A 19,969-nucleotide genomic window follows, 5' to 3' on the forward strand; every position below is an offset into this window, starting at 1 on the left:
ACATAGGACTATATTGTAAATGTTATCTTAATAGTGTATAAATTGGGTTTGTATCTAATTCGGAAAATAGTAGCAGATATATACATAGTATAACTCCAATAAAGTCAACACATTTGATTCTTATATACCTGCAATATTTTAAATTATTATTTATTGCAGTTACTATTTCACTCGATAAAAATTATCTTTGATTGTTTTATTAATATTAACAAGAGTCGTTTAAAAGTTTAGCATTAAACCTGGAATTTTATATAATTTTTCACGGAGTTTAAAATTTTTAGGGTTTGACTCTAGCGGACTCGTACTGTATATTTTCGTTGTAAACGACGCATAGCTTCGTGGCATTTGCAACGAATGTAGACATAAAGTACAAACAGTTTGCGGAGTAGCTGATCCGATTGACAATATATTTTAGAAGTTACCTAGGTGGGCATTTCGATCATATACAAAAAGAACCATTGAATTCATTGAATCATTTCTAGTAACGGATTTTATTCTTAAAAATCAGAATGGCTATAAAGAGCGTATTACCCAATCAATTGGGGTCATATCTGGGCTCGTTGGAAAGGTCTTGGAGTTTCTGAGAATTATGTATCGATTCCAATAAGTTATGAACCGGTAATAAACTCATTATGTACCAATAACTGGTTTATAACTATTATTTTTATTACGCCTAAGTTCTTTGAGTGTGTCTCTCTAAGTGTTTTGAGTGACTTATAAATCGGTTTAAATCAGTTGTAGCCAGTTTAACGGTAAATGACAGGGGCATGACATTTCCTATGTTTCCCATATGTTTCTAGCGAGCCGAGAAAACTTTTGAGTTTATGAGCTGTTTTCTGTCATTGTAGAATGAATTAGCAAAAAATACTAATACAAAATAAAAGCCAATTTAATAGCGAAGAGGCTACCGAAAACTTTAATTTGGCAACCTACATAGTTTTGGTGATATCTCGTGAAATGTGTACGAAAACAGGGAAAAAATTACACTAAAACCGGTTGCATTTTTCAGATCTAATGTCACTCCCCTGGTAAATTATGCTAGGACAGAGTCTAAGTCACGAGTTCGAGCATTATGCAAAGTACGGAACACTTTGCCACCTCTTCTAGATTCAAAAATTACCCTGTGAAACTAAAAATATGCACGTGCCTGGAAGTCCTAAAAGAGTAAAAGCTCGTCAAGCTCTTCAAAGCACCAAATGATATCACGCGTCAGGTTTCATTAATATTTTTATTATAACACTAAAAGTCACTCAGTGTAAATTACCTCTCACTCTGCTCGACGGGTTTGTCCTACCTCTGTGTATCACTATTTTCATCTAGGACAACTTTTCCGGGAATTTGTCCAAACTGCTCTCCAGAGGACATCCCAAATGTTTGACCAGGGAATATTAATTTTCACTTTTTTGGGTGTTTCCCAGTGAAATAGAGGATTTAGTATGTGGGAGGGGAACAGAAATAGTTAGAAAGCACATTCAAAGTACATCCTTTTGGCCTCTCTAACCTGACTCTTGTGAAATATTCATTAGACCATTTGCACAATTAGTATCCAACATGTCGCACAGTAATTATCGTTCCGGAACTCAGTTTCTTCTCGCACCACATTTGCTTCGTTAACAGTATCGTAACAGTGTAAATTTTTCCTCCAACAATATAAAATGTATTCGAAAGAGGAAATGGCTGATACATAGTACCTAGACGTATTTAGCTTTTGGGTGCACTTCATGTGACCCTTATGTGTGGAAAATGCTGAAGAGAAACACTTCAATGCTTACATACTTCATGATTTTCTGCATGTCGTACACGGAGAAGTATTAAATGGTAATTGAAACAATTTGCATTTAACTTGAAATGTCACGTAAAGTCATGTCACTGGAATGTATCTATTATTGCTGACAATGTATACCCCTGTCTGTACACTTAAACAAGGACTTGTAACCATTTCATTCACAAATGCAAAATCAATGTCTAAGTATGGATGTAACGGATAGTCAAAATGACCCAGTATGTATACATAATTATGTTCAATTTAATGTCATTACCCTAATTCAATTTCAAGCAACTTGAAGGTAAATGGTTTTCAGGAAAAAAAAGAGGCCACTTATATCACGTTGAATACGGAGTAATGGTTAAGAACATGGATAATTTATTTACATAACATTACTGAATGGAATTAATTTAACTGTGCTCGTTAATTTATGGAACAATGATCAGTCAAACCGTTTCATTAACAAATTTTAAAACATACAGTACGCTTATGCTAATTCATTTACTTCAGGATCGAACTACATTTCCACAGTAAGTTAAATTAAAAAAATAATATTTAATGAATGAGTAATAAATACTTTTAGTTTCAATAGACTAAATCTGTTTATATAGTTTTCAATGGTTTTGTGTTATAAAGTTTTTGCATAATATTTCAACTTTGATTAACTACCAATAACGACAATAAAAGTGAGAGGATTTTCATATTTACGAAGTCAAACAACATGAAATCATAATTAGAGGTGTACTTTTTATGGGACTAAAAACAAAAAAGCAGAAAAAGGATGACAAAGCGTACTAGACTTTACAAAATGCTCGAACTAGTGACTTAGATGCTAAACCTCAAAAATAATTTTACATCATTTACTTTGTTCTCAATCGATTCAAATAGATTCATAAATCACTCAAAATATTCCCCAAAATAGTTTTAAAAGTAATTGAATTGATACCGGTTCAGAACCAATTTGATCCGATTTATAAATCACTCAAAATATTGTTCAAAATACACCTTAGGAGTAATAAAATTGAAGTTCGCATAAAAATGAATTATCGGTAGTGAACTGATCGGAAATTCCAAGACCTTTCCAACTTGTCTAAATATGATGCCATTGGGATGAGAAATACGTCCACTAGAGCCTTTCTAACCTTTTACTTTGAAAAATGAATATTACAGGTAAAATTAGTAATTCTTTCGCTTCCCTTTGTCAGAGCTTACTTAAAAACTTCACTGCTGAAATTTTAATTTTAGCAATTTTATTATTAATCAAATTTCATTTTTTTTTCTGGTAAAATATAGGGGAGACTAGGGCAAAACTTGTCAAAACGCATATTTAATTCTTTCACGAGCTCTGAGAAAACTTAAACGTTTTATAATGAGAATATTCTTATAGAAACTTTACTGCTCTACATTATTGCAGAAGACTATTGTCCTCTATCTCGAAAGAAATGTGATTTTCGAATCATTTTCTAAAAGTCGATTTTGTGGAGATTCTCAAAATTGCTGGGGCAAATTTTGTCAGTTTTCGGATAATTTGTGAAATTTCACTCTCGCAAACGTTAAAAATATCAAATAGACATATTTTTATTGGAAATTTATTCCTCTACAACTTTGTTGAAGATAATTTTTCACTATCTTAAAGAGAAATGCGCTTAAATTGAGCTAATCAGTATTGATATTTTCTGTAAGCCAAATATTCCAAAAATAGGGCTCAAAATTTCATTACTTTTTATTTTACATAATCCTTCCTCGAATCCCATTAAACTTTGTAATTTTAAGAAGGTTCATGAAGGTTATATCTATAATAAAAATTTCAAACCTCATTCTCTTTTATTTTAGAAAATAGTGAATATTGAAATTTTCGTTTTGAAAAATTTTGCCCCAGTCTCCCCTATGTTACTGTGTATTTATTCAATTACATTTATTATTAATATAATTTATTTGACATCAAAAAATTTCCATCTGTTGTTTTTTTTGGGAATTAATTTTACTAATTCTAGCACTTAGTAAAAGGTACTCAATAAATAATTTCTCTAATCAATACGTTGATTAGCGCTCTGACTAATTATTTTTTTATGCTATACATTATCTCATAAATTCAGGTCAACATTGAACTTTTACGGACTCACTGTGGCCATTGAATTTTATTTATGAATACTAAGGATGTTTTCAAGCTCTAGCTAGACAATCACAGAATATATTAGCAATAAAATATTTTATAGAAATTTATTTATTTAATGCGAATAAATCATATACAAAACATTTTTGGGAGAAATCCTTGTGGGAAACACTCTGGAGGTCGAACCAGTAAAAGGTAATTATAAAACAATTCTAATAAATCATTTGCTGAATTCGAGGATTTTAGATCGAATAGTATCATACATCAGTACAGAGCTTAAGGGAAACTGGGGCAGTAGTAAACATGGGGTAGTTGTACACACTGAATTTTCATTTCTACACTGTGGGTCCGTGATACGATCGGAAAAGCGGTCGGCCCTTGGGCAGTGTCACCCCCGAGTCAACTGTCACAGTTGTGAATTTGTTTGCGCCCGAAGCGTAATAATGGCGAAAATAAATAATAAATATTAATATTTATACTTGAGCTTAACAGATTATTCAATAAATCCGCAGTATGATGCATAAACGGCGTCGTAATAAAATAAACAACCAGATCTCGAATTAGCGATGTTTTCAAGTAATATAAGTCAAAATGGTCAAAATTTAACAGCAAATCTTTGAATTACAGCAACAAGACGTGACGGATATAACCAGTAAGTTTTTTTTGATAAAAAATTCTGAGTATCGTTATAATAGCCTGAGAAAAACATTATCATTTACGTAAGAAATAGATAACCGAAACCCGAAACTATATCCAAGCTAATAATTAACTAGACTCTTTACCGATAATTATGATTTGGTTTTCGAACCAATAGTATGTCAATATTTCAGAAAATTTCGACAAATCATTGATTTTATGTTGAACGATCCCAAAGTGAAATTAGGCTAAGATCACAAAGATGTCATACATGATATTTTGGTATAAAGACGCTCTTCGTGCAATAGTTACCGCATTTTCCCACTTTGAACCAAAAACCAAGGGGTAATTCATAATCAATCATATTGGCTCGGGTTCCCAAAAAAATATATGGGTTCCCCGGGTTTCCTGAAAAAAATGTATGGGTTCCCCAGCCAGATTGGCTCGAGTTCCCCGAAATGAGTTACCCCACGCCAAAAACCAAAAAACCAATAATCCCTATGCCCTCTGTATTTCAGAGAATTTCGAAAGATTCCTTTTTGAACGTGATAAAAGATTTGAATAACTTTTAATAACGATCTATCGACTGTCATCGGCTTTCACTTGATAAGTAAAATCGAATTTAACCAAGGTAATCTTCTTTCTTACTTATGCAGATTTATTAAATTATTTGTTATATCGAGCATGATATTTTTCTCAATATACATTATAGACTCAATAATATATACATAATGGTCAGAATGTCCCAGTATATCAAAATAAACAAACAATAGCTGTAGTAATATTTATCATAATTATTTCTATAGCATTACCGGGGATTGTGCTATTTGTTGTTTTAGGCTTGGGTCTAATAATAATATCTCCTTTGTTTCTTTTACCTTGTGTATTGTCTACTTTTGGGTTTTGTGGATTATTTTTGTTTTCTTCTTATGAATTTATAATAAATTACTTGTTGTATCTTAGTTATGTATTCAATTGCTAACATGTTTGTTTCAGCTTTAACGATCGTCTGTATTGCAATTTCACTAAAACCTGTCAACGCCTTTAGTGTAAGTTTATGAACGATTAACACTGGCTCGGCGCGATTTTCTTGATAGGGGTATATCTCCGGTATTCTACAGAGAAAATGTTGTCATCCTATGAGGAAAACAACTTTTTTGTGTTTCCCAGAACTCTTCTCTTAAGATTCAACTTAGGGTGACAACTTTTCCGCTGGAGCATACCGGAGGTACCCCCTATCTTGCACTGGTTAGTTTAAATTAGTATCTTCTGTTTTCTAAATAAGAATAGTAAGAAAGTTACGCGCAGTCCGTATTTGACGACTTTTGTTTAATTAATTTTAACACTGTATAAGGGAGACTGGGGCAAAATTCTACAAAACGAATATTTTATTTTTTTACGAGGTACAGGAGCGCCCCAGAATTTTCTAATTAGCTCAGTTTTATATGCAATTAAGCACTCTACAACTTTGTTGAAGCCATTTCCCTCTATTTTCTAAGGAAACACATTTATTGAGCCCTTTTCTAAAAGGTAATTTTGTGACCATTCTCAAAAATGCTGGGGCAAATAGTACCAGCCATTGGGTGATAACACATTTTGATTCGCTTTATTACGGGCTTCTGTAAATAAAAAATGCCTTGATGACATATTTTCATATGAAATTTATTCCTGTACATCTACAGTTTACACCTTTGTCAAACACTATTTTCTCTATCTGAACGAGAAAAGCGCTTTTCAAGCTATTTTGAAAAAAATCACACAAGAAACGGCAAATCGTTTGATCAATGAAAGCAACAAGCGGCGAGACATGGCAGTGACGTTTCTTTCCGCCGCGAAACATCTGAAATTGCTTCGGTTTTTGTTACTTTTTACCCCCAAGTGGTCGTTTTAATTAATAGGATTTCTGGAGAAAAGTATTTTTGTAAACTTCTAAAATAATAGCGGCTTCGTATTAAAAGAATCCAAATCATTTAAAAAAAATCACAAGTGCATTAATTTTGGAAAATAAATAAGTAAAAATTGATATCTGCTGTAGGGGGAAGTGGGGCACTTTTGAATGTGGGGCAGCTTTGAAATAAGGATTTTTCTACCATGTTTAAATGGAATTGAGCCATATCATAATATGATTTAGCTGCTCAATCTGTTTGTGCAGCTTAATTATATCACTACGAGTCTCAATTTTATTTAAAAATATGTGAAAAATTCCAATTTCAAAGCTGCCCAACTTGGAAAAGTGCCCCACTTCCCCTTAAGGAAAATATTTCAAAAATAGGTCTAAAAATTCCAAGACTTTTTTTTATTATTTGGAAAAAAATTAAGCCGCTATCTTATTTATCTTGGAGGATATTGAATTATGAAATTTTCATTTTGTGACTTTTTGCCCCAGTTTTCCATATTAGGGCAATGTTGGCATGGTTCGCACAGAGTGAACCTTCAAACAACGCAAATTTTCTCTTTATTTTCTAGTATTTATTTTCTAGAGCTAGTTCGTCATTTCTGAGAAATGGTAAGTCAGCTCCTTGCAAACAAAGAGAAAAGTCGCATCGTTTGAAGGTTCACTCTGTGCGAACCATGCCTACATTCCCCTAATGAATATTAGGAACCTGAGGAACAATGAGTCAGGTGCAATGCTTGCTCTATGATGAATTATGTCCCAAGTTACAAGGAATTTTTCTAGCATAAAAGTACTCGATTCATATCCAATACGTTTTACTATACTTAATTTCACGGAACGCGTGAATGACAATATAATCTTTGCTTCAAGCTTCTCAAATTCCATTTTGGAATAAATATATTCAATTCTCAACTCTTCCTTACAGCCAGTAGCCGTTTGACGGCTTAAACCGAGAGCCAGATTAGTCAGAAACTGATGGAAATGTAATCTAATCACTATTTTGATTATAATTACGTTAAGCCGTTTCTCGGCTTCATTGGTAAGTGTGTCTAGGGCATAATGGTCTTACTAATAGCACCTCAAGCGCAAAATCCCTCTTCATATTGTGGGATATTTTCGTCAATTTCAGCGATTTACTGCAAATTAATCATAATGTTTAAGTAAATGCACCGGGGATGCATAATGGGCCCTAAAGGAGGCCTGGGTGCAGCGGTTCCGCGAGGAACCGCCCCGACTGTAATCTAATCTAAATGCATAAAGATTTTTTTTCTGCATATGTAGAGGCTATTATAAAGCAAGGGACTCAAGTAAAAACGGGTAAATGGAAAAAATTACCCCTAGAGTCCATTATGAGGTGAAACATGTCCCCAATTGGTCACTCCGGTCACTCTATTGATATATTCTGGGCAGCACTTTGTCTGATTGAATTGGAACGGCGCCAATCCCCGAACTATTGACTCATTCGGTTGTTATTCACCCAAGTGGAAAATTTCCATCTGCATTTCCACAAAATCCCTATCCAACTCCAAAATATTGGGTAATTTCCCTGCTGGACGGTATCTTCACGACAGCAAGAGACACTGTGGGATGTATTAAATGGTGGGAGGACTAAAGGCGATGTTTCAGCGGAAAAGCTCCTGTCGGAGCTTTTTTCTGCAGCGCAAAGCTAATCAATCATTATGGGGGAAAAGTGTAATCCTTAGGCAATGGAAAATACTTGTGGTATCTATTTCTCTCACCCGGATAAATCAACAAGCAAGTGTACTCACAATATCGGACACGCGGATGTAACAAATTGCCTCGGTGGCCCAAACAATTTATCAATCAGTCATTTGGTAATTAATAATTCAATCAACTCACACTGAAGCAGGTTTATTGTGGGAATTTATTGTGTATGTTTGCCCAAAATAGAAATTACAAGTGTGGATATCAATCAATTAATACCATTTTCGAGGCACTACATTTAATTACTTCACAAACATGCCTTAAATATTTTCCACACAAAAGCACGTCAATCAATATTTCTATACTCAACACTTCCTCATTTACTGAATAAACTTCTTTTTCCCACAATTTCACAGTAAAAGGAACTTGAGAAAAAAGTTGAAGAAGATAGAAAAGGAAATAAATGAGATAAATTCCTTAAACGTACAAAATCAAATTCAATATATTCGGTATCTTCCTTCGTGAACAAAAAAAAATTCTTTCAATGCGATTTTTCAGGAAAAAAAATCAACTGAGAAAATGTGCTCCATAAAATTTTACGAATATTCTTCCTCGAGAGCTTTACAAGTTGCTCTTGAATATTTTTACCCTCGACTTGTGAAAGTTCTTTTTGGACAGGAAAAAGAAACGGATGTTTTTTTTCTTATATTTATCAAAAAGGATGCAGTAAGAATTCATTGAAAAGTCATTCACTGAGTACTTTATCGATTTTAGAGTCCATCAGTGACCAGAAAATTCTCCAACGGGAAGCTGAAAATTGAAAATTTAAGTGCGAGATAACAATTCAGCAAGTCAGCAGCGAAAACTTTTGCTGATATTCAATTGCAAGGAAAAACTCCTGAAACTCTTGAACATCACTAATGAGTTAAATTTTGGATTTTTTGGGTATATGAAATTGTAATTTTTAAATAAATTAAGAAAGATATGAATCTAGTTAATGAATAAAAATATTCGATAACACTAATAAATTGGATGAAGAACTGGCGTGATGTGTATTGATAGGGGACTCTCCGGTGGTGGCCAGTAGATTTGAATTCACTTCACAAAGAAAAACACTTCTTCAATCTTTTCCAGAGCTTTCGGTCCTGAATGTGGACTTTCTTCTTTGGTCGACTAAACTATGTTTTTTTTGTACCATCACTTTCAGTACCATATCATCACTTTCAGTTTATCAATTGGGAAGGTTTTTTTCAGGAAATTGTTTTCGCTGATTTTCAACTTATGATCAATTTTTCTTTAGTTACTGATATGATGTGATTTGGTGCTTTCTGTTAATGACTGTTTCTGTTAATTAACAGAAAGCGCCAAATCACATCATATAAGTACCTAAAGAAAAATTGCTCAAAAGTTGAAAATCAGTGAAAACTTCCTAAAAAAAACCTTTCCAATTGATAAACTGAAAGTGATGGTATTGTTCAATCCCACACAAAATAACGATCCTCATAAAGTACAAAAAACATAGTTTAGTCGACCACTGAAGAAGGTCCACATCCAGGACCGAAAGCTCTGAGAAAGATTAAAGAAGTGCTTTTCTTTGTGAAGTGACTTCAAATCCACTGGCCACCACCGGAGAGTCCCCTTTCGATAACACTTATTTTATTTTAACTGATTGTACAAATTTACCAACAAATAAGCTTTTTACCTACTCTTTTGTTAAATCGTTTTATAAAATCTTTCAAAATTATTTCAGTATTACAGTACTATCATATGACACATAGCAATGCTTCTGTAATACCTTCATGTTTATCTTTAGGCCATTAAAAATCTCACTGTTTACAATAGGTGCGTGCTTCATAATTTTTCAACTAATTAATGCAAACAGGATATACAGTATTCATTAAATACCTGTCATCATTTTCCGAAATTGCAAAACGAAATATTTAACAATTTATCGAAAGTGTAGTTTAAAAACTATTAGAATAAATTTACATTCATGCAAATTATACTTTTTTTAAAATAAAAATTCATCGTAGTTTACACCATCCATCCAATATCACGTATACAAAACATGTCAAAAGCATTTTGGTGATTTTATTTCATTTGCATACGCCATATATTGGCCTAAGGCATAGTGTTGTGGTACTCTAATTAATAAATAAATTCACGCAGTTTTTTGTTTATGTTTTCGTGTTTTACGTACAATAGCAATAATTTTTAATTTCTTTTAAAATGAAACTCAAATTTCAAAGGAAACACGCTTTTGGTTTGTTAACATTTACTAATTTTTTGTTTATTGAATTTATATAACTGGCTAAACTGACGAAATTTTGTGAGCTATCAAAATGTATAGTTTTAGGAATAACAACAAGCTTTATATACTAAAACACAGTTTACAAAAAGCAAATATAAACATAAAACCGGAATAGATCAATAAGAAATAAGCAAAGGTTCTTCGACGTCAAATTTTATGTTATCTTTCTGAATTTGAGCATTAAAAATTATTGGGGAAGGCTTTCAGGCATCGCTCATACTCTGCCTTCGAACACTTAATATTTTTCTCGTATTCCTTTAATAAATCTGACCTATCTAACGCAATATATTTTAATAATTAATCTTAATAGAGGAACTGTGCCAAACTTCGGACAGCTTTGCAACACCGGACACTCCTTTTATTTTTTGAAATTCCCTAAAAATTTAGACTTTTTCCATTTCTAGTAATTATCTGTAGGGGAAAGGCTCATAATTTTGGACAGTTTCTAAATTTGGACACTTTGAGGGTAAAATTGGACACTAAAATTAAATTGATTAAAAATATGAATTTTTATTCCAATGTTTGATGAATAATGAATTCTATCTAAATATTTGTTCTTCTTGGAAGATTTTAACACGCCAGCTGACCGGAATTTTGGCACACTTACCCTAAATGGTATTTTGAGTTCAGCTGTCGTTCGAATTTGAGAGCTTCAGATTTAGGAGAGTCTACTGTATGTGCATAATGTTTGAGAAAGGAAGAAATGTGAATTTTGATTTTTTTTTAATTTTCCTGATCGAAAAGATATGCTGAAGCCATAATTGACCCTTACTAATTTTTTTCTGACCGTATTTAATTTTTAGGTGCTCAGTCAATTTTTTCATGAATAAATATTTAATTTGATAAAATATTTTAGACGTATTGCGTTCTATGATTGATTAGCACTTGAAAATGTTCAAAGCCTTAGCAGCCTATCAATAAAGAAGATCAAATTAGTAAGGGGAAGTTCCCAAGCTTTTTACATTTCCAAGCTTCGTAACGACTCATTTTTTTCTATGATTTTCAATAAATGTGACTCATTGCATCCATATTTTAAAATCTAGGGAAAGTGTCCAGTATTTAAAATACCTATAATGCGGAGTAAAATTTATAAAGAAACATAGTTTAAAAAAAAATAGTCATTACGAAGCTTGGGATCGTACGAAGCATAGGAATTTTCCCCTATTTCATGAGATTAAACATTCAGTTATAGATGTAGACTTTGCTAAATTGTAAAAGTCTTATGTTTAGTTCTATATTAACTATCTTTTAATAGATTCAAAAATATTCAATTTATTATATTACATTTTGTATGCCTTATCAAAAAATGAAATGGTGTTAAATTAAATTTCAAAATGTCAAAGGTAAGGCAGCATTTTGACTTTTCAAATTTCCGATTGAGAGAGGAACTTTTCTCTGAGTTTAATGTATGGATTAAATTTGTATCAGTATCCAAGGTTAAGTTTATCTCAATTTCTAAGAAATTGTGAATAAAACAGCAATGTCAGCAATCTAATTCATACTCAATCCTATTGCTATTGACAGTAATCATTTGTTCAACTTTCTGCTGAGTTTCTTCCTTTTATCCACCCATGATGATATGTGCGTAACTCTGCCTCCGGGTACTTTAAGACAATGAAAGGGATACTAAATTTAGTATACATAAATTTCTTAACTATTTCCCCAAACAATATCCATTATTAAACCATCACGGGGTTATTAAATGGTTCATTGAGCAGTTGTCGCTGATATGAATTTGACTAAGTCTTTTTGGTAATGGGGCGAAAATGTAAAATCAACTGCGCGTAATTGAAAGCAAATGTTGTGGCATAATCAATTTGTATTATGCAGAGAATGAGCAAACTCATGGAAAATTAGTCGAACCACCGGGATCGTGTTTTATTTTATGGCGAAACTTTCTACCACGCTCAAGGTGATATGTGATGATGTACATCCTTGCCATCTTCTGGAGTATGCCCTCATCAGCATCTCCCAAGCACGGCTGAGTAACTCGATAAGAAACTTATTGTATTTATTGCTAGGAATTTCTAGGGGAGAATGAGGAACACGTTATGACAATGTCGTAATAATAAAGTGCTAATACAAGGTGTATTAGGAATCAAAAAGGAGAAGATTATACAACACCATGAATATTGATTTTACATTATTCCTATGCTTTATTACTGAATAAAACCAGCAGCCACTTAATGTCCCACAAAATAGATCTAATTTCAAACACTCTAATCTGTAGAGCTTTTTATACTAAACTGAAACTCATAAAAATGCTTAGGCATGCATATTACAGCACATTATAATATTGTATAGTGTGCAGAGTGAAAAGTAGTAAACATTTGATTCAGAAGCTTGTATACCAATTGAGAGCTTTGACGCACTTAACGAACGTGTCAAGAGAATATAGAAGAGTAAGGGAAAGTGCTTATGCTTTGCACGATCCCAAGCTTTACAATGACTAAATTTTTCCTATGTTTCTGAACAAATACGACTCCGCAATATATCTTAAAAACAAGACACTTTCCGTTAGTTTTTAAAATATCTAAGAAACGAGTCACATTTATTGAAAAACATACGAAAAATCCAGTCATTGTAAAGCTTGGGACTGTGTAAAGCATGGGTACTTTCCCCTAGGTGCGGTTATTAAGAATCCCATCATGATCTCAGCTAGTCATTTTCATCTAACACTGCTTTTCATTCACTGGTAAAAATAAAAGGATCAAATTGATCCAACTTTGATCCTTTTGCAAATTCTAGATCAAATTTCGAACTTTGAAGGCACATTTATTATAATAGAACATGTTAATTTGATCCATCCTTTTCTAAAGGTTCAAATTTGGATCAATTTGATCCTTTCATTTTTAACAGTGTTGAAGAAAAACCAAAAAGAAGCAGCATTATCTGTATTTATGTCCCTTTTCTACACTGAGAGAAATCCGAAAAAGTTAAAATAATATTCCGGAAATGTTAATTTTACCCTGCAGTATTGATCCAAAATCGGTGTAAATATTACCCTTTTTAGGTGTATTAGGGATTAAAGGTACTTTTTTTCATGTTCATTTTACCCTTAAAGCGGTGTAAAATTAACATTACAAAATGATATATTTTTACACCTATAAAGTGTTAAATTTCTGAGGAAACAATGTTAATCGCACCCTCTTTTTTTCTCAGTGTACACTACTGAGAGAAATCCGAAATCGGTGTAATTATTATGCTTTTTAGGTGTATTAGGGGTTAAAGTTACCCTTTTCATGTCAATTTTACACTTAAAAAGGTGTAAAATTATCATTAATAAATGTTGATATAGTTTTCAACCTAAAAAGTGTTAAAGTTACGAGGAAAAAAAAGTTAATCACAACTCCCTTTCTTTTCTCAGTGTATATTGTATTATTTTTTTTAATAAAAATAATGAAATGTAAATAAACATGTGATCTGATTATTTGTAAGGAAGAACTCTTTCCTTTTTCGCTTTGGCAGTTGCCTATAAACATTAAAACGGCGCCAGCCGTTAAATATACAACACAATTAGGCGGCAGTGGGGCATCTTTGATTTGAAATACCTTTGATAGAGGATGGTAGGGCGTTTCTCCGTAGCTGAAATTTTTTTCAGGATTCCTTGGCTAAACGAATACGAACAATATTCAAACAAACCATTCTGTTAGATTCTTTTTATACTAAAAAATATATAATTCCATTCCTAAACAATTATTTTTCGTCTTAAAGCTCTTTATTTTCGAAAGTAATAAATGCTTGCAACTACCCCATCATCCCCTGTAAGGCTATTTTCACCTATTTGAAACAGAACTGAGCATGATTGCAATTACATTTAGTTTCACAATTCGTTCGTGTAGCTAAATTATTTCATGGTATCGTCCAGTTCTATTTAAAAATAGAAAAGCACTATTTTAAGAGAATGTCTTTTCAAAGGTGTCCCACGCCCTTTTATGCTGTGATTCCAATTTTCTTGGAATTTCAATAAAATATTAAATTTATTTTAGTAATTCTTTTAAATATATAAATCCATATAAATTTGATTGCTTTTGTGATGAAATATCGGGGCATCATTTTACGTCGTATGATAATATCGACAGCTTTCCAGAACATATAGTCAAAAAATTAAAAAAAAATAAATAAACTTATGATTTATGAGGTATATTCGGTATATTACAAAATTTAACCAATCATATTTTTGACTATAAAAGGTTATTTGTCTTCTAAACAGTTAGAAAAATGATTTTTTGGGTCAGCAGTAAACCACTGACTGGTCCTTAAGGGCTTATATTGAGTTAAAATTACCCCAAAAATCGTGTGTGGTAAGACGGGTACAACATTAGAGAAGTCAAGCTAAGTGGCTAACCTTTACATCTCTAAAAAGATTAGGAGAAGTCTAGCGAAGAATTTCGCAGAGAAAAGAACTTGACGTGAGGAATTGATGATCGTCATACTGATCGATCATAACGACCGTCACTGAGATTTTATTAAAAAAAAAATTAAAAAATAATATTAAAAACTTCGCAGTCATGAGAGAGACTTCAAAATAGAAAGAGTTGCATTTATAAGATCCTTTTGACTTATTAAAATCGAAGGACAATAGCAATAGGAATTGTAAATAGAAGATTCTTACCAGAGACCCTCATGAGGGCCCTTATGATCCCTTTGTAAAAGGATCTGCTAGTAAAATCGTAAAATATTATTTAAATATTTTGAACCTTTCGAACCGAAAACGATCAAGCATTTTTGTGTTACACATCAGGTCAAGAACCAGAATATTGAAAGCCTAAAATAGGGCAAAGTGATATAAGTTGGACATAGTGTTATAAATTGGACATGGCTTTTTCCCTTAATAAATACAGTACAAAATTTGTTTTTTAAAGACAAGGAACCAAAGTATAAAACTAAAGCATTAAAAATAAACAAATAAAAAAAGTACTAAATTTACCAAGAAAAAAGCCCTGTCCAACTTGTACGATTGTCCAAATTCTACCACTTTACCCTGTATGAGAAACTAGGAAAAAGCTGGAAAACTTAAATTTTAATAACAGAATCCTATGACAAATACGATTTACACGAAATAGAAAATTAGCTGGTCTTCATTCAAAAACTAAGATTAAAATCAAGGCAATAAAAATTTTAACATATTGCTGACTTAAGGGAGTATAGCCCGAATTATATGATTAAAATAATCGGCAAACTAATGTTTCCGAAGATGCAGGGACGAAAGCAAAAGGCACTGACTGAGCTGATTTGTAAGCGTTCGGGGGAACATTCAAAACTTTAAAACGCAGTTTTTTTCATTTCAGTTTTATTACGATTTTTTCAAATTGAGGGGAAAGATTAAGAAAAAACTTAGGGGGAGGTGGGATTACTTTGAGCAGTGCGGCTCATTGCTATACGAAATTTTCGAATATTTTTAAATAAAAGTGGGCTTTAACGAAATGTAATTCAATTCTTCAAAAGAATTGCAGAACTAAATAAAATGTTTGTAAAGCGTAGCTTTCTATGCATAGAAATTAGAAAAAATCGTAAATCAATATAACCACACAGCTTAAAATAGTCCCACCTTCCCCTATTGACCGAATGAAACAAATAATAGCTTCTTCTCTTCTGAACTAATTTATCTTCAAATTAAAAACTAAACTAAAAGAACCAAAAATTAAAATTAAAAGGAACTGAACAAATTAAATACTGACCTAAAAAAATGTTAAAAACTTATTTCTCTGGACATAACTATAGTAGCAATTTTCGTCAAAAATCGGCTTAAAAAAATGACGCTTCTGTATACAATGATAGAGACAGCAATGAGTATGATGAATAAAATAAAATCGGAAAAAAACAGTTTAAAATTTAAAGTAAGCAGAAAACACTTTAAGCATGTCTGAAAAGTATCTAAAATCTTCCTAATTCTGCGATTGTATCAAAAATATTTTATTTCATTTTTAAGTTCTGACTGAGACTAGATATTTTAAATGTAACATTGCTGAATCTCTATTTTCGTACTGAAACTATTATTGTTTCTATCTCATGGATTATATGGCATATATCATTTTGAATCGAATCGAATAGGAAAACAATCTTATAGTGACAAGGCGAGGCATCAAGCGAAGCATATTAAACATTCCAAGATCCTTAAAAAATCGATGTTTTAGCTCGCAATCATCCGCTTCGGAATATCTGAATGAAACTTTCTTGTCAATTTTTTTAGTTACCCATCGTTATGTAGAACCATGAATTTGTTTATTAAATATTTGTGATTTTACAAATAATCCAGGAACCGTTTTTTTCTTTTAAGTGGATTTAATATATTCTTATTATGCTAATAAGTTTTTAGTTCTATTTCAAAATAGAAGAAAAATTCCTATTTGAAAGGTACTCCAATTCAAAGGTCCTTTACTGCCCCTTATTCTGACCAATTAACGATTTTGGGATAGCACGGATGTGTATACCTTGTTATAAAACATTGAAAAAATTAGCGGGAAACCCAAACTTAAGCTGAAGACTACTCTAAACCAAACTTTTTGTAGCAAAAGTACGAAAAAGTAGTAAATGAGTTTTCAGTTTCAGTTAAACTTGAATAAAAAAATATTTATTGTATTTTTTAAAGAATCCTTTAAGTACGATTTTACAGAAGGACACTTCTTTAAGCACTTTTCAACTTTCTGACACTTTCATTAAACACTTGTTCAAATTTAATATCATAGTTTTAACGCTTCTAATATCGTGGAACAGAATTTAAAAAAAATCAGAGTGTCTGTCTACACATTATGAGCATTTTTTAAAAAAAATTCTTTAAAAAATTTTTTAAAAATTTTTTTAAAAAAACTGTTTTTTAAAAAATTTTTTTAAAAAAAATGCCTCCACACTATACTTAATTTTTGTAAAAAATTTTTGACAGATTACTCTCAGCATTTCGCTTGGGATTATTTTTCATGAAAATTTGTCATTTGAGTGGTGGAAAAAGTGTGAAAAGCGTTTGTTGGAATCCCCTGGGATAGTTGTTAGTGAATGTTCGTGGAAAATTTTCCAAAATTGCAAAAGTGCAGTGTTTTTCTACAGAAGTTGTTCCCAGTGGAATCAATATTCCGGAGTGTGTGAACATAACCTCAAACTGTTGTTTTTCCCTAAAAATTTTGTGTGACTATCGCAGTTATTTATGTACAGAAATTGTTTTTCTTTGCGATAATCTGGAAACCAAAACATGCTCATCAGAAGAACCGCAGAAATTACTCGGAAGGACAAATTTGTTACCAGGAACAATGGGTAGAGTGGAGAAGGTGTGCAGCTCAAAAGATCCTAGATTCCATTGATCAGCAGCTCTTTCTGGAAAAGCTTCAGGACTTCAGGAAAACTTGTGGATACGTTTGGATGAACAGGAGTATTTGTAACCAAGAACATTGACGTAAGTACTATGAATATGCTAAAAAAAACTCGCTGATTTTATTGCAAAGCTATTTCTGCAAAAAATTCAGGACTACAATTGGAAGAGCATGATTGTGGATGAGGGGAAGGACTTTGAGGAATAATTAGAAAGTGCTTCACCAAAATTCCTGCAAAAATTGATCCAGTGCAACTCTACAAATTTGATTCCGGATCCTGGATGACACTGATTTGATTCCGGACACTAGTGATAATTATGATAAATTTTATGAAAAATAAATTCTCATATCTTGGTTTCCAATCCGAAATCTTTTATTGGTTATCCGGTGTACATTAAAGCCTTCTCCCTCTATCCACTACTGTCCAAGCAGGAGTCCCATGGAGGAAGCAAAAGTTTGTAGCCATCTCATCCTTGTGCTTCCGGATGGGAACATTTCCATCGTGGTTGAAAAGGAGGAATGATGGGAGGTGGTTCTGGGGCTTCAAGTGATGGGCTGTGGTAACTACGGATGACTCTTGTATGTACTAGGATCTCCTCAGTGGCTCTGAATAGGTCTATTGTCTTGATTGATTTACCAGGTTCATGTTCCAAAATTCTTCAATTTCCTTCTTTCCATTCATGTTTTAATTTGGTGCACGAGGTCACTGTACCATAAAAATCTTCAAGAATACACAGACATCACAACTTTCGGCAACGTCAAAAGAAAAATCAGCGAAAATGTTCCTCCAAAGCTGGCTTTGATTCCACTGGGAACAACTTCTGTAGAAAAACACTGCACTTTCGCAATTTTGGAAAATTTTCCACGAACATTCACTAACAACTATCCCAGGAAATTCCAACAAATACTTTTCACACTTTTTCCACCACTCAAATAACAAATTTTCATGAAAAATGCCACGAGTTGCTGTGATTTTTTAAAAAATTCTTTAAAAAAACTGTTTTGTAAAAAATTGTCCCAGTGTGTAGAGGCATTTTTTTAAAAGAATTTTTTTAAAGAAAAAACCTTGTTTTTTTTAAAAAAATGGGTCGTTTTTTTACAAAATCGCCTACACACTATACAAATTTCTGTAAAAAATCCAGTTTTTTTTAAAAAGATTTCACTAGTCTGGAGGCGATTTTTTTAAAGAACTTTTTTTAATGTCATTTTTTACAGAATTTTTTGATAATGTGTAGACAGCTTTAGGTAATAAGTTGGACGTACCTTTTCGATGATGCCTCATCAGACCGTGAATTTCTTTATCCAAAAAGTATCCACTCGACACTTTGAACAGAGTCATTGCAGCGATAAGGAGCAGTTTTCTCAACCACATTAAGATGAACTTCACGTGTTTTCTTCACCAGAGTCACAATATTTTCCAGTACACATCCAACACATTGCTCACCATAGCAGGACTATACCAAGACGTATCCTGCAGAATTATTTCTGCAAGAAGTCACGCTCGTCCACACCTCTCAGGCCATTCCTGGAAGTCTTTCTAATGATGCTTTCTTACTTGATCATTAAACCCTCAGTAAAAGGACCTCTTCGAAAAAGAGGATGAGATCGCACTTGATACGTTTCCTCTGACTTTAATTCCCGTGACGTGACCACAGACACTCTTTCAGTATCTGCATCCAGGAAGAGAACAACACTTGCGCCAGAAAACACCTCACGATGTCACACACGAAACGTGCCAGACGGATGAGTACGCCGCTGAGAACTGATGAAGACCATCGTGGTGTCGGAGGGTGAAAGTGTTTTCTGGGGAGGATTGCACAACCAGGAATCCTGTCATGCGCCCTTAACACCGTCCACAGTCCCACCAAACTGACAAAATTTCCCCTGAGCGTGTGGAACTACAGACAGGAATGATGTTTCATGTTTCACGATTTGGAAAACAAGGTCAAAGGTATTTTGTGTGTGGAAGGCGATTGAGGGTGTAAAAGGAACGTGAGGAAAAAATCTGCGTGATGACGATTCATCCGGTGGCATCTTTCACATTCCAGTCAATGTCATGTTGATAGCACGGAAGTTCGCTTTGCCATCAGGATGGTACTTTTCACATCAGTTCATCATATATGATTATCGACGTCTTACATCTTATCGTATACCGTCATTTAGAAAAGGTATTCAGAGTCAGTAAACCTAGATATTTTGTACAGAAACTGAAAGACTGATTTAAATCTTTTTCATACTACGGAAGGGTGGGACTAAGTTGGATACATTATTTGGATACCAA

The 19,969-nt window shown here is 32.9% G+C and overlaps 1 protein-coding gene across 1 annotated transcript in view; it reads right to left on the minus strand.

The window, feature by feature from the left end:
* The window catches only part of LOC129801136 (contactin-2-like), a 58,152-nt gene extending 38,698 nt beyond the window's left edge, over positions 1–19,454 (minus strand). The window contains exon 1 of the mRNA XM_055845900.1: positions 18,952–19,454. Within this exon, the coding sequence (XP_055701875.1) occupies positions 18,952–19,060 (109 nt within the window). The 5' untranslated portion in view covers positions 19,061–19,454. The remainder of the gene's footprint in view (positions 1–18,951) is intronic.
* Between the last annotated feature and the right edge of the window lie 515 nt (positions 19,455–19,969).

Source organism: Phlebotomus papatasi, chromosome 2, assembly GCF_024763615.1.
Source record: "Phlebotomus papatasi isolate M1 chromosome 2, Ppap_2.1, whole genome shotgun sequence".
NCBI classification, from domain to species: Eukaryota; Metazoa; Arthropoda; class Insecta; order Diptera; family Psychodidae; genus Phlebotomus; species Phlebotomus papatasi.